This window comes from Typopeltis vanoorti, chromosome 20 (genome assembly GCF_054136105.1).
Source record: "Typopeltis vanoorti isolate ZY-2024b chromosome 20, IOZ_Tvanoo_1.0, whole genome shotgun sequence".
Taxonomy (NCBI): Eukaryota; Metazoa; Arthropoda; class Arachnida; order Uropygi; family Thelyphonidae; genus Typopeltis; species Typopeltis vanoorti.
Window position 1 is genome coordinate 79,486,116 of NC_143568.1, and position 15,666 is coordinate 79,501,781.

General features: G+C 38.6%; 1 protein-coding gene across 4 annotated transcripts in view; it reads right to left on the reverse strand.

Annotated features, from left to right (window-relative positions):
- The window catches only part of Klp68D (kinesin-like protein 68D), a 479,354-nt gene that overhangs the window by 15,550 nt on the left and 448,138 nt on the right, over positions 1-15,666 (reverse strand). The window contains exon 22 of one of the 4 annotated variants that reach the window (XM_090410560.1): positions 4,409-4,479. The exons of the other annotated variants lie outside the window; for them this stretch is intronic. Within the exon in view, the coding sequence (XP_090266686.1) occupies positions 4,416-4,479 (64 nt within the window). The 3' untranslated portion in view covers positions 4,409-4,415. The remainder of the gene's footprint in view (positions 1-4,408; positions 4,480-15,666) is intronic. 4 annotated transcript variants of the gene reach the window in all.

Genomic DNA, 15,666 nt, shown 5'->3' on the forward strand with positions numbered 1-15,666 from the left:
GCTGATTTCTCTCTTATTCCATATAAATGTGTAATACAATATATTACATCATAACAGCTTTGCTAATTCTCTTGTCTATTTCCAGATTTAACCTGTCATCTTCATGAAAAACTGTACCTAAATAGCTGAAATACTTTACTTGTTCTATGAGATGAATGCAGCTTAAGTTTTCTATTCTCCTGCCTATTTTCATAGTTTTAGTAATTTTATTGCTGATTTTCATGCCAAATTTGTTACAGCTATTAGTCAACTTAGAGAATCCTGGACATCTGTACTAGATGTGATTAGGAGTACGACATCATCTGCATAAAGCAAAGTTTGACATCTCCAATTCTAATATCAGGCCTAATGCTACTTTCTTTCAAAATGTGATCCATATAGATGATGAATAACAGTGGAGAGCATGTGCAAACTTTTGTTACCTCTGATTTTACATCAAACCATCTTCCTGTATTTCCTTCAATTCTAACTGCTGACTGACAACTTAAATATAGACTATGTATTGCTCTGTATAATGTTCCATTCACCCCATATAACTGTAGTGTTTTGAAAAGGTTTTCTGTGGGCACCAAGTCTTATATATTTTCCAGATCTATAAAATTTATGTACAGATCCTTGTCATATTACCACGATTTCTCAGCTATTTGTCTTAAAGTGAAAATCTGATCTTGACAACCGCTATTTGGCCTGGACCCAGCTGTTCTTCTCCAAGTTTCTCTTCCACAATTTTTCTCAACCTGTCTTCAAGTATGCTTGCATAAATGTTATCTAGAACACTTAGTAGAGAAATTCCTCTGCAATACGCACATTCAGCTTTATTATTGTCAACCCTTAAATCCTTTTTGTCGATTGACATGTCGTAATGCATAAGCGAGACAATAAGCATCATTTGGGTTATACGAACTTTTATACCTCCATACTTAAGCATTTCTGGTAAAATATCATCTACTGCAACTGCCTTTCCACATTACAAATTTTTGAAGGCTTTTTGTACCTGAAGTATTGATAAGTACTCCTCTTTGCCTTCCTCTTGAAAATTTTCTAGTACTGTTCTGTCACTACTTGGTTCATTTAACAGTCTTTCATAGTAATTACTCCCGACATCTAGGATATCCTTATCTTCAGATTTCATGTCACCAAGAGTACTGTTAAAGGGATCAAAGATGATACATCTTTGATCCCTTTAACAATACTCTTTCCTCTATTTTTAAACTTCTTCAATAGCCTCCCGAATATTTTGCAGCAAAGATGATACATCATTGATCCCTTTAACAATACTCTTTCCTCTTTTTATTTTGCCTGCTCCTAAACAGAAGCAGGCAAAATAGCCATAAATATAATAGTTTGTTAAGAGGCGTAACATGGGAGTTTTCCCAAAAATAATATCCACTCTTTCCTCTATTTTTAAGCTTCTTCAATAGCCTCCCAAAGATTTTGCCACCTTCCTGATGTTTATTTTCTGTACTCTAATGAAAAGTCTTCCCATGACTTTTGTTTAGCTATTTTTACACATACCTTAGCGCTCCTACATTTTTCTCTGTATTCTTTAAGGATATCTGCCGACTTATTTGCTAGGAATTTTCATACTGAAAGTTCCTAGCAATTAAGTCGGCAGATAAACTAATAACTTCTTGTTCTAATAACCTCTTTAACTTCTTGTGTCTACCATGGTGTTCTTATTTTTCTATCCTTGCAGACAACTTTACCACATATCTTCCTAGCTGAATCAATGTCTCTTTCAGAGTTTGCCATTGAAAACAAGAACCAAACTGATGGTTTGGTTCTTGTTTTCAGTTTGTTTCATTGTTTTTCTTCAATAATGTTTGTATAGTCAAATCTATGATTTACCTGTAAAAGCTGCTCAACATTAATTCTTTTTAAAACTTTCTTACATACTGTTCTTTTCAATGTGATATGCATTTTTATCCTGCTTAGTACTAAGTAATAATCACTTCCAATTTCAAATCCTCTGTACACACTTGAATCCTGAATCCGCAAGATGATATCATTATCAACAATGGCACAGTCAATGAGGCTTTTCTTATTTCTTGTGTCTTCTCTCCAAGTTAACTTGTAAACATCTTTATGTTGAAACATGATGTTAGTAATGACTACTCCATGTCCTGAACAGAAGTCCAGTAAATACCATTATTATTATTAGCTTTCTCCAAATTTTCCCAAAATATTCCTATATGCCTGGTGGGATTCATTTTCTAGTCTACTCTTCAGATCTCCAACAAGGAACACTTTTCCATTTTTTTTTTTTTTTTTTTTTTTTAAGTTAGCTTGGTGTTCTTATGACTCAAAAAATTCCTCCACATCTTCCTTAGAAGAACCTTCTGTAGGACCATGTGAGGTTTTGATTATATATTTCATGTTCACTACTATCCATATTACTAATATGGATAGTAGTGAACTATTGTCTATTGCTATAGACTATAGTAGTCTATAGCAATATCCAACTAAGTATTTCATTCTATTCACCTCTATCTTAGTAATGACTATTCCATGTCTAACCAAAACCACTGCAACTATTTCTCTCTTGCATCTCTACCTTTATGGACATAACTCTCTTTCTATCACCAGTAGCACTCCATCTCCCTTTTTACCCTTTCTATATTCATGAAAAACATCATACCCTTCCATCTCTATTCCTGTCAGGATGTCATTTTCACCTAACCATGTCTCACTTATTCCAACAATTTCTGGGTGAACAAACTCAATCAATGCAACCATTTCATTTTCCTTCTTTCTAATATTTCTAGCATTCATATACCAAGCTTACTCTGGATTTATAACACGTTTCACTGCTACTTCTTATTAGATGTTACTTTTTCATACCTTCCTTGAGCCTTTCATTTTCTCTTTATCCATCCCAGATCCTTCTTAAAATCCAACTATTGTCCCTAAATCTCAGGCTATCCCATTTCCTTCTCGTCTTCACACACATATTTACTTGAGCATCAACCTTTCTCATGCTGTGTTCTTGTCCACCCTGAGTCTCCCCATTTCCTTGTTTGTCTTGTACACTTGTTCTCTCATTATCTACACTCATGCTACCCACTTTTCCATTTATAAGCATCACTTCAATCTCTCCTTCTCACTCCCCTACTCTTGCCTCTTACTTGCTCAAATTCATTCTCTGCACTCATTACTCTTCCTTCCAGCAGCAGTCACTCCAAATGACTTCCACCAAAACCATTCAAATGCAGTCCATCACTCTTATACAGTTCAATTCATCCACCAAACTCATTCCACACATTAGCAAACTGCACTCCTTTCTCTTCACACATTTCTACTAACATTCATGATTCTTGCTCTCCACCTCATCTCATCACTGTCGTATCTGGACGACACAGTGACTACCTCTACTATGACACTATTATCTTTTATCCTTCTCAACAACCATCTGCTATCCAATCTTACATACTCCTTGTTCCCAGTCAAGTCATCTGTTCCACTACCAACTCTTTTGCTCACTTACTCCTCATATCCAATATCTCAATCACTCTTTTCATTTTACCTTCAGAAAACAAACCTTGTGTATCTTCTTGTTTACCAACTCCAATAATGAATCTCCATACAATGCTACTCGTGAGTTTCACACCAACATCAATCATTTCCATCTTCTTCTAATATCTATTCTCTTCATTTCCCTCTGCTTCATCTTTTGTCTTATCTTCACCAACTAAGCTTTCAAATCTTGCATCATTTTTTGCTATCATTCACTCTCACTATCTTATCAGTCACAGAAGCTTGTTTTCCATCAACCCTGCTCACCATCTTACAGTTAATTACACTTTTTTCAACATCATTATTGCATGCTTTATTGCCAATCAAATTCTTTTCCTTGCTATTTCCATACACTTTCTGAGCATTCATGCAATCTTCCTCAATTACTGTTTCATTTTGGACACCACGTTCTCTACTCATATTTAAACAAGCCTCATGGTCCGTCAAAATATCACACCACCTATATACCCACACTTGACTTTTTTTTTATTCAGACTCTCTACATTTTTTTAAATTTCATACAGGGATCCCTCCCTTTCAATCCTATTGTTCAGGATAGGGAGGAGACCTCCTAATGAGGGATTAAATATTTATTTTATGAATGTAGATCCATGTGTGTTCACAGGGCTAGTTTTGTCTGTTCTGAGGGACAAAAAACCTGAGTTTCCATTTGAAAAAAATCCTCTACCTCTGTTTGAGACTGGAGGTGGAGGGTTTTTGTCAAAAATAAAGGTTCCCTCTTCATGGATGGAAATTGAACCCAGGTCTTTCTGACCAAAGAGTTTCATCTATACCGACTGAGCATGTGGAGGCTCACTCCCCACATAAATCCATGATAACTTCCAATGCACACATACTACATTCACTGCACTGTGCTATTTTGAAAAATTCATACCATTCACTTACTTGTCTTTTGCACCAGCCAATGCAATGATCCACCTTTCACCACCATATTGTATCAGAGCACTAACAAGAAACAATGAATTTAAAGTAATACCATCTCAGAAATTTAACCAAATGCTGTGTTCCACACTCAAATATATCACAGTAACACAATCTACAAATTAGACATTATTGCCACACATTAAATTTATCTTTCTGCAGCCTACATGATAACCGATATAAAATACTTACCACCTAGTGGCCTATCAACATGGCTGATAGTGACTTCCCGCCTGATGCAAAACATAGCCTATGAATGTGTTAATGGAAAGAACCAAACATGGGATAATAATTCACTAAATTTATTTTATTATTAAGCCAATATTTTGGCTTAGTCAGTGCATAAAGGTAAGAATCTTCCTAAAATTTTAACCTTTATGCATGGGAGGCAAAAGGCCTTCCACACTTTTATGCTCATGGAAGACCTTTTTGGAAACCTTTACATCAGTTCTATTATTTTCCTCTATATTATACATTTATATAAAATCCATAATAAAAGCATTTGCCTCCCCCCTTTCCCCATATATATGAGTGTACAAACTGGTAGTTTATAATTAAGTTAATTATAAACATATATTTATAATATATGTTTATAATTAACTGACTTAATATATCCATAATAAAAGCATTTGCCTCCCCCCTTTCCCCATATATATGAGTGTACAAACTGGTAGTTTATAATTAAGTTAATTATAAACATATATTTATAATATATGTTTATAATTAACTGACTTAATATATATATATATATATATATCGTGTTGTGTTGACAGAAGCATAAATATATCATCCTGAATACTATTTTAAAAAAATCAACCTACCTGAAAACTTATTAGTGATTGAAACCATTATCCAATTTTTCTTGGAATCCTCATGGTTCCCAGTGTTTTTATCAAATGCCCCCCCCCCCCCCAAAAGTTTAATAAGTTCATAAAAGTAAGTACTAAAACAATCTTTGGAAGGAATTAATTATAATCTGAATTACAACTAAATTCTCCACAGAGTTGGAGAGAGGGATCTCATGGTGACGGTACTCACTACTGATTTTTTTTTTTTTTACTGTTTCTATTATTTTCTTCTTTCCATTCCTCACTTCTGATTTTTTTTCTCTTCCAGTCTTCTAGACTACTATTGCTATGATCTAACATAGTGTGTGCTTACCATGCAATGTGACCCATGGACATCTAAGGGAATCCCAGTGGGATACATGTACTGCTTTGGCAAGATGAGACTCCTGGATAGCCTGGTCAATATCAGTAAGCTGTAAGGATCAACCATGTTGCAGTAAGTCTCCTTCCCTGCGCACAGATTTACCACATTATTTTTTTATGGTACAACCTCTGACTATTTGAAACATCAAATTATATAAGTCCAAAAGCAAAAGTGATTCTGGGATACTAGTACTATATATCAGTCCTCCATAACAAATCCTGTGATTATTTTCACAGACAAAGATATTGTAACTAAATATACCAATTGAGAAAGTCTATAAAACAATATTTAATTTCTACATCAGGAGCAACCACAATCTTAAAATTTCAAGGGTAACTCAGAAAGAGGGACCTTGCCTGGAGAACTGTGGAAGATTCCCACTTAACACAACACCATTAAATGGACATCTAATAATGAGGATCTGGTCTGCAACATTTGTTATTTAACTAACACCTGGAACATGCTTTTTTCAGCTGTCTTCTTGCTGAGAAGATGCGGACAAGACTACACATCACACGGACTCCTCCACAAACACAAGAAACAGTATTTTTTGGCTATCCCCCCACCCTAATATAATGACTAAAGCCAATAGAAACGTGCCATATATTGCTTGGAAAGAAGTCAATGGACACCATAGTGTGAGAAACAAACAGCCATGGCAATCACCTTAAAATAAGATATAGGACCTCCTTTTGCTGTGGTGACTGCAGCAATCCTACAAGACATACTTTTCACAAGTATGCCTTGTAGGATTGCTGCAAGGCATACTTTCCACTAAATGGAGATTTTGGATCACTCTTCCATGTAGGCATGTAATGAGGCCCTGGTCTGTTGTGGGATAGACGTCTCTTGGACTTCACCCGATGCTCCAGTTCATCCATCCCACAGCTGTTCAATAGGATCAATGCTAACTGAACATCTGTGGTGATGTTCATGTCCACAAAGCAGTTGCAACAGCAGCCTTATGACATGTACTGTCTTGCTGAAAGACACAATGGTCAGTTCCATAGAAATGCCACAAAGTAAGAAGCATTGTACTGTCCAGAATGTTCAGATACCTCTTGGAGTTCAATGTTCATGGCACCACAAACAGAGGTGTGAGGACAAAACAGAACCATACCATAACACCACCTCCTCCAAATTTCATATTTGGGGTTACAAACTCTGATAAGAGACATTCATCAGGCATCCACCATATCCACACCTGCCCATCTGCTTAGAGGGTATACCATGATTCATCACTTCATAACACAGCTTTCCAAGATTACACATCCCACTGCACAGGCTCTCTGCACCACTGAAGGCGATGTTGCACGTTAGTTCGGTTAATGTGGGGCTTGCATATTGCAGTCCTACCATGGAAACCCAAGTTGTGAGCAGAGGTTCTGAATGTTTTTGTGCAGATTCATGTTCCAATCAATGCCCAGAATTTGCACTCAATGTGTGGGCCAACAAATAGTAGTTTCTATATATTACCCTTCATACCACTGTAAATTCGTGTATAGAAGGATTTTTATACAAAAATATCTTATATACCGATTTTACTGGTAAACAAAATTCATTAAAAATACTTGTGGGTTGATAGAAATTTTCATATTTTTTAATTTGAAAATAATATTTTTTGTATATTACTGAATATTGTCACCTCAAACGGTTTTTGTAAAAGAACAAAGGAATATATGTGTAAGATAAATTGTCTAAAGAAACCTCTTAGTCCCCAGTAATTCTAGATGGATTAAGGTATTAACTAATGACCTCGGGCAACTGCAAACCTCGAAGGTCAACATTGCAAGGGAGTTTCCAACCTTAATGCAACAACAAAAAAAAGGTGGCAGGTGCAGAACAACGTAATACCCAGGGGATTACTACGTAGCAGAATCCAAGGTCATCGGCAAGATATAAAGGGGGTTTGCTATGGCGACATGAGGCCTTTTAGTGGTTTCTTGGTCAGCGAAGGTCAAGCAGTTACCAGGATAAGATGTATGTTACAGTGATGGAGTTTTGCTAATCATCATAGATGATGATTCGCAATTGCCAACAGGACCTGCATTCCAGCCATTAGATGCCAGAAGTGTGAAACAACTAATTTAAGTTGTTCCTAGAAGAAAGTAGATACCGGAGTTCAATGCCGCCAAGCTCCCGATGCTCGAAAAAAGTAAGAGGAGATTTCAATAATCCCGGAGAAAGTACCCGTGTTCGTTGCTTAAGGTTGGAAGATAATAGAAGGAAGTGATTCCAAGGATCAATCAGAAAGGACCAGACAACTGTTTTAAAGTAAGATCTTTCTATTGTTTTAGCTATAGACAGAATTGTGACTGTGACTTGTAGAGTTTGTCTGTTATGATACTTGAGGCTTTATGCTAACCTTTGAATGGTCTTGTTAAATTATATGTGAGAGAAAACTTGGCTAATTGTTAAGGTGAAATATTGTGTGTTTAATATTATTGCTAGTAGCTATGCCTGAGTTTGTTTAAGTGAGATTGCTTTAAGTGTGATAAGGTGTTAACAAAGAATATATTATAGACACACGGTCTTACAAGAATTGTCTTCATAAGAGCAGTAATTATAATTTGTATTGAGAATTGTCTTTGAAGCATAGAACCTGATTTACTTGAATCTTTAGTTTTAACCTTTTGTACATTTCCTTGATGATAAATAATTGTTTTCATATTTAAATAACTTGTCTGATTTCTATTTCCAATGCACTACTCATTAATTCGAATCTGCGTGTCCTAAAGTTAGATTGCCACAACTCGTAGATTAGTAAATATACGTTGATAGATGAGAAAGGAAAGTTCCGTACGTTTTACTGTGTGTTATTCTTTTGGAGGGAGATTCAACTCCTACCCACGAATTTGGTGGCGCAGCTGGAAACTAAATAAATTTTCCAAATTCAGTTGAGAATAAACACCAGTAGGTCAGACAAAGAGATTGGCTCCAGCCAGAGGCGATTTCTTTGTTCTGTAAGTTTTGCATACGTGAGTTTTATTATTTGTGGGCATAAGTCACAAATATAGTAAAGGTTAAAACGAGATAACTATAGTTTTTACAAAGGTGCAGAAGATAAGATATATTTGAAGATTTGATAACATATTTAAAATAACATTTTAACAATGGCGCAGCCGACAGAATTTAAATCACGCAATTAATTGATCAAAATTGTGAATTAAATTGAGTCAGTTTTGGTTTAGAATCAGTTATCAAAAAAAAAAACATTTTTTTTTTCTTTTGTGGAAAAGTATAAATTTTTTTGATTAATTTGCAAGTATGAGTCAACCTACTAGTACAGGCATGGATGACATTGAGTTCTTTAGAACCATTAATCCACAACAAGTATTTCCACAGTTTTCTGGAGAGAAAACTGATGACGTCTTAGCTTTTTTCAGCTCCGTCGAGGAATTGAGAAAGGTTGGTAGATGGACACACTTCCAACTTCTTATATTGCTAAGGAGTAATTATTCGGAAAGGCCAAGAGTTTTCTGTACTCTTCACTAATTTTGAAAGACACCTTGGAATACTTCAAGTTTAAAGAGACCTTAATCTCCCAGTTCTCAAGGATAAGAAGTTTGGGCCCCCAATATATGGAAATTACAGAGATGTGCTCAAAAAGAAAAGGAGACTGTAACAGAATATTACAACAAGTTGTTGATAATTGCTAACAGTCTAAGTGTCTATTGAGGATAAACCTCATCTTGACTGGACAGTATTTCACCAGTTTAGGCTAGGAGTAAAGCAAGAATTAAAAGAGACTGCCTATGAGAAGAAAATCACGAGAAAATCTTGAGGAATGTTTCCTCACTGTGAAAGAGAAGGAAGAGGTGTTTGGAGACATTCATCCCGCATCTGCTAACAGCAGTATTAACGTGATTAAAGAGGCAAATAATTCATTCTTTCTTCAATAATTCAAATGAATTGAAGGTTCTGGACACATTGAGCAGGGCCCGTCTGTCACTTAAATGCTCAAAATGTAGATTCTTTTTGAAGGAAGTAAAATACCTGGGACATATAGTAATGAAGAGTTGATGCTGGGTATAGAAACAATGGCATTTATATGCTTTATACTAATGCCAGGAGTATCCGGAATAAGGGAGAGGAATTGGCGGTGAAGATAGCATCATCCTGGCCAAAAATTATTGGGATCACTGAGACGTGGTTGACAGAAGGGGATATAATAACAGGAATAGAAGTCGCTGGGTATAGCATTTTTCCTCAGGATAGGAGAGGAAAGCGTGGTGGTGGGGTACTGCTTATGATAAGTGATGACCTATGTGCTCTAAGAGTGGAGGCTTTGGAAGGAAGCAAGACAAATGATTTTGAGAGCATATGGTGTGAGGTAGAGGTAGGCAAGACAGGATATTTAGTGGGGTGTTGCTACAGACCTAGGAGCACAGAGGATGGGGACCAGGAGATGTTTAGACAGCTAAGTTTGGCAAGTGCAAGAAGAATGATAGTTATGGGAGATTTTAACTACAGTAGTATAAACTGGAGAGAGGAAGATGCATGTAGCAATAGGGGAATGGAATTTCTAGAATTCTTGAGGGACAAATGTCTTAGGCAACATGTAACAGAGGGAACAAGAGGTTCAAGAGTTTTGGATTTGGTTATAGCATTCAGAAGAGTTGATAATAACTGAGATGACATCTCTCCCACCAGTTGGAGAGAGTGACCATATGGTTTTGACTTGGAAAATGAATAGACATGCAGGAGTATCAAAGAGACGGGAACTTATGTGGAATTATAATGTAGGTGATTATAATAGTCTTAGACGTCAACTTCAGGAAGTTTCATGGAGGGAGGAATTGGAAGGCCGGGATATCATCAGTGCGTGGAAAATTGTGAAAGAATATTTGTTAGCAGCAATGGTAAGTTGTACAGGGTGTTCGGGATAAATTTGACAAATTTATAATTAATTATATTTTTCCGTAAGTTACATGTATTAACACACACTTCTCTTCATTTAAAAGTTTGGACCCTTCTTCATTCATATACAAGATGTCAGAAAGGATGGATAGCTGGAACCCACCTGAATCATGGAAGAGAATAACTTGTATCATGATGATTCGTGCCCGCCATCAAAATAAGGATATTACGACTGCTGCCCAATGCTCCCTGAATACAGTAAAAACAATCAGGCATGAACTAGAGACTTGCAATGGTGACTACGAGGATGTAGCAAGAAGAAAGATCCCTAGCAGACGATCTGATTGCGTTCGTACAGCAGAATTCCTCGCAAATCTGCAGGAACAGGTGTTGAAGAACCCTGGCATTGGAATTCGGGCTTTGTTCGTGGAGTTGCTAACTGTAGTCAAGCCCTGGATAACAAGGGTAGCCAATGGTAGGCCGTATGTATGGCAGCAGGATTCGGCCCCTTGCCACACCTCTGGGAAAAGTCAAAAATGGTTGTCTGAAAATTTCTACGACTTCACCAGTCCAAATGTTTGGCCTCCAAACTCCCCAGACCTTAACCCCATGGATTATTTTGTATGGGGCGCAGTTGAAAAAGACACCAATCGCACTTCCAGTAATACAAAAGCCCAGTTAATGGATAAAATTAAAACAGTTTTTGCGGCCCTTCCCAGGGAGACTGTAGCATCAGCTTGTTCGAGGTTCCGAAGCAGAATTGAAGCTGTGATCGATGCTAATGGTGGTTATTTTGAGTAAATCTTGTTGATAGTATTGTAATTAACTCTGCCTGTAATGTTTTTTTGTCAATTCATTAAATTTAATAGATACAAAGAAGATTTTCTTTTTCCTTACGAAACTGTCAAATTTATCCCGAACACCCTGTATACCATGAGTGAAGAAGAGGACACAATTTGGAGTAAAGTGGATGACAAACAATATTAAACAGGAATTGCATGCGAAAAAGAGACCATGGAAGAGATATAAGGAGACAGGTGAAGAGAGGATGCATGAAGAATATAAGACACAGGCCAGAAGAGTGACTAGTGTGCTAAGGAAAGCGAAACTGGAATATGAGAGGAGATTGGCCCTAAGAGCCAAAGAAAATCCTAGGGAATTTTTTAGCTATGTGGCCAGCAGGAGGAGAAATGACTGTGGAAGAATGATATTGTGGGATAAAAATGGGAATAGAGTGACTGATACAGAGGACATAGTGGAATTGTTCAATGAACACTTTATTGGAGTATTTCATCCTAGAGGGATAGGGCTGGTTTGAGGTTTAGAGGTACAGAAGGAGAGTGTGTTTCAGATACTGAGTACTCTGGATGTCAGTAAAGCTTTGGGACTGATGGTATTTCACCACGAGTTTTGAGAGAAGGTGCTAGGGAACTGACAGTGCCTTTAACCTGGCTTTTCAATGAAAGTATGGCTTCGGCAAAGCCAGACTATGGAAGTCTGGCTTTGCCGAATATGGTAAGATAGTGCCATTGCATAAGGGTGGTAACAGACTGGAAGTGCCTAATTATAGGCCAGTCTGTGTGTCATCAGTAGTTGTTAAGATCTTGGAGAAAGTAGTGAGGGACCGTATAAAGCATTGGGCAGATGGGGGTAATGTTATCTGTGAGAGTCAATATGGATTTGTGAAAGGGTGCTCTTGTTTCAGCAATATGCTAGCCTTTTATAATAAAGTTACAAGAACATTAGATGAGAGAAAGGCATATACTGCAATTTTCTTAGACTTAGCAAAGGCATTTGACAGGGTGCCACATGATAAGCTGATATTTAAGTTGCAGCATATGGGTCTGGATGTCAGATTGGTCAACTGGATTCAGGATTGGCTTCTGATAGGTATCAGAGAGTATATGGTGGAGCAGTTTCAAGGAGACAGAGGGTTACGAGTAGGGTCCCACAGGGCTCAGTACTAGGACCTATATTGTTTAACCTTTATATCAATGACATTGCCAGTGGATTGCAAGGGGATATTCAGTTGTTTGCGGATGATGCGAAGCTGGGAAGGATTATTAGTAATAGTGCAGATGTGGTGGCCCTGCAAGAGGATTTGAATAAGATAGATAGATTGGCAAATGAATGGGGGTGTCAGTTCAATGCAGCAAAATGTAAGGTCTTGAGGTTTGGGAAACATCGATGGGATGCTGCATACTCTATGGGAAGAGTTATACTGAAGGAAGTAGGGGAGACAAGAGATCTGGGGGTTGATGATTGATAGAAACCTGAAGTTTAGGGGACATATTGCAAAGGTGGTGAAGGTAACACAGAGGATTGCTGCAATTATGAGAAGGACACTGACCTACAGAGATAAGAGGGTTATCATTCCATTGTATAAGTTTCTGATCAGACCACACTTGGACTATTGTTCTCAGATTTGGTCCCCAGGATTTGAAGCGGATAAATTAACTGTGGAAAGGATACAAAGACAGATGATAAAGATGGTTTCAGGACTGTACAAGGATAGTTATGAGGATCGGCTGAGAGAATGTGGACTGCAGAGTTTGGTGGATAGAAGGAGAGGTGATATGATTGAGACTGTTAAACTGTTGAGAGGTGGTTACAGGGTTGACACTGGGGAGTTCTTTCGCTTGGTTGAACAGCGGGAAGGAGTGATGACAAGAGGGATTTCTTTGCATGGAGGGTGGTTGAGCCGTGGAATGCATTGCCTGATGGAGTGGTGAGGGCGAGAACAGTCAATGAGTTTAAGGAGTGGTATGATAGACTGTGATTTTAAAGGGGGGGGGGACCTCCCCTCGATGAGTCTTGACAGACTATGTTCTTAGGAAGGACCTCCCCACGATGAGTCTTTTGACTCCATGGAGGCCTGAATAAGAATAATAATAATAATGTAGTAAACGAAACAGGGATAAAACCCTCCAGGGATAATGTAAATGCCATACTAAGAGCAAAGTCTCCCTCCACAGTGAGACAAGTCAGGAGATACCTGGGAATGGTAAACTTTTACAGGAAGTTTATTCCCAAGTGCTCCAGACTAATGGATCCCATAGTGAGACCTACAAAAAAGGGGATCAAGTTTGCATGTGAGAGGGACCAGCAGAGAGTGCATCAAGTTTTGAATCAGGGTTTGACCATGTCGCCTGTACTCACATATTCAAAGCTCGGAGAGACATTCTTCCTTGCCGCTGATGCCTCTAAGAACACCATTGCTGCGGTACTGGAGCAAGCAGAGGGAGAAACTTTCAGGCCAATTGCCTTCATAAGCAGAAGACTGTCTCCCTCTGAACAGAACTACTCTGTAATTGAGAAAGAGGCCCTGGCAATCATATACAGCCTTAGAAAGTTTCGATGCATGTTACTGGGGCAACACATTATCCTTAGGTCAGACCACAAGCCCTTATCCTTAATTTCATTGATGAAGGATAAGAATCAAAGAATTGTGTGCTGGTCCCTAGAAATGTAGGAGTTCAATGTGAAGGTAAACTATATTCCTGGGAAATCAAACGTTATGACCGACTACCTATCTAGGTCACTAGAACCCAACCTGGAGGAGGACTCCTGGGCTGATGAGACAAACATCAACCCGGTATTAGTGATCAAAGGGAGTAAAGAGAAAGAGCCCCTGCCCCTCCAACTTCAGACCTGGAGAAAGCAAGAAATCGATGCCCAGAAATTGGATCTAATGTGGGGGGGAGTGGGTTGCACAAAAGGTTATCAGATGGGGAAGGCCTCTCGCACAATCAGATGTTGTATGATGCCCTACACCTAGATAAAGGGGGCCTTCTGTTGTCGAAACAAGGCGTCATGGGAAGATGGAAGGAAAAGATCTTAGTTCCAAAAGTCATGATTCCTTGGATGCTGTACATGCTTCATGACGCGGGCCTAGCTGGACATCATTGCATTCATAGAACCTGGAAGAGGGTGACGGATAGGTACTTATGGAAGGGGATGAGAGATGATGTTGAGGTTTGTGTCTTCGTGACATTTGTGTCAACAAAAATCTACCATCGCTGGCAAGGTCCCGCTCCAAACGCTCACCTTACGCCCCTTTCAGGCTGTGGCTATGGACATTCTGGAACCTCTTCCCACCACCTCGAAGGGAAATAAGTATATACTTGTTGTAATTGACATGTTCTCGAGGTTTCCTGAAGCCACAGCCATGAAAGATCAGACTGCAAAGACCGTAGCAAACAAGCTTTTCAAGCTGGTCTTCTCAAGGCATGGAACGCCCGAGACCCTTCTATCAGACCAAGGCACCAACTTCACTGCCGAGGTGATGCTGCAACTCTGCAAGTTGTTGGGGATAAAGAAGCTGGTTACCATCCCCAAGGAAATGGGATGTACGAAAGAATGAACCGGACTCTGAAACTCACACTCTCCAAGCTAACAGAGGGACGAGTTTCGGAGTGGGACACTCACCTTGCACACACCCTTTTTGCTTGTAGGACTGCTCTCCATGCTGCCACAAAGGAGGCCCCCTGCAGTTGTGCTTTACAGGTTTGAGCCTTTATTCCCCAACGACTTCAGAGGTTCTACGGCAAGCACTGGTTTCCCAGTAATTGATGAATATCTAAACAACCTCATCAAGGAAAATAGATTAGCACATGAACTAGTAGCTGAATCCAGCAATGTGCTCCCAACGTGCCAGATCATATGTCAACAAGTACAAAGATTTGAAACTGGGAAACTTGGTCTTACTGGAACAGAACTCCGGAAGAAAAAAGGGAGGAAAATTTGGAAGGGGGGGGGGCGCTGGACCCTTTGAAATAATAGAAAAAATGTCCCCAGTAACATACAAGATTAGAGAATGGACGATCAAGGTTTTTCCTTGATCGTCCATTCAGACCATCTGAAATTATACAAATGCAGATCTGATAGGTTGGTTTGTCTAGGAGATTTGCTCCAATACAAAAACATATGGGGTAAAAAGGGGAGACTAAAAGAAGGAAGCCCCCAAGAGAACAAAATCAGAAAACACCCCAGAGCATTCACTCACTCAAGAGAGGAAGCAACAACGGAGAAGAGGAACAAAACCCCTCAGATGAATATCTTCCCAGACATCAGGTACAGAGAAACTTTGGACATAAATTGCGGGGATGAACCGGTTTAGAGGGAAAAATTTTCTAGGGA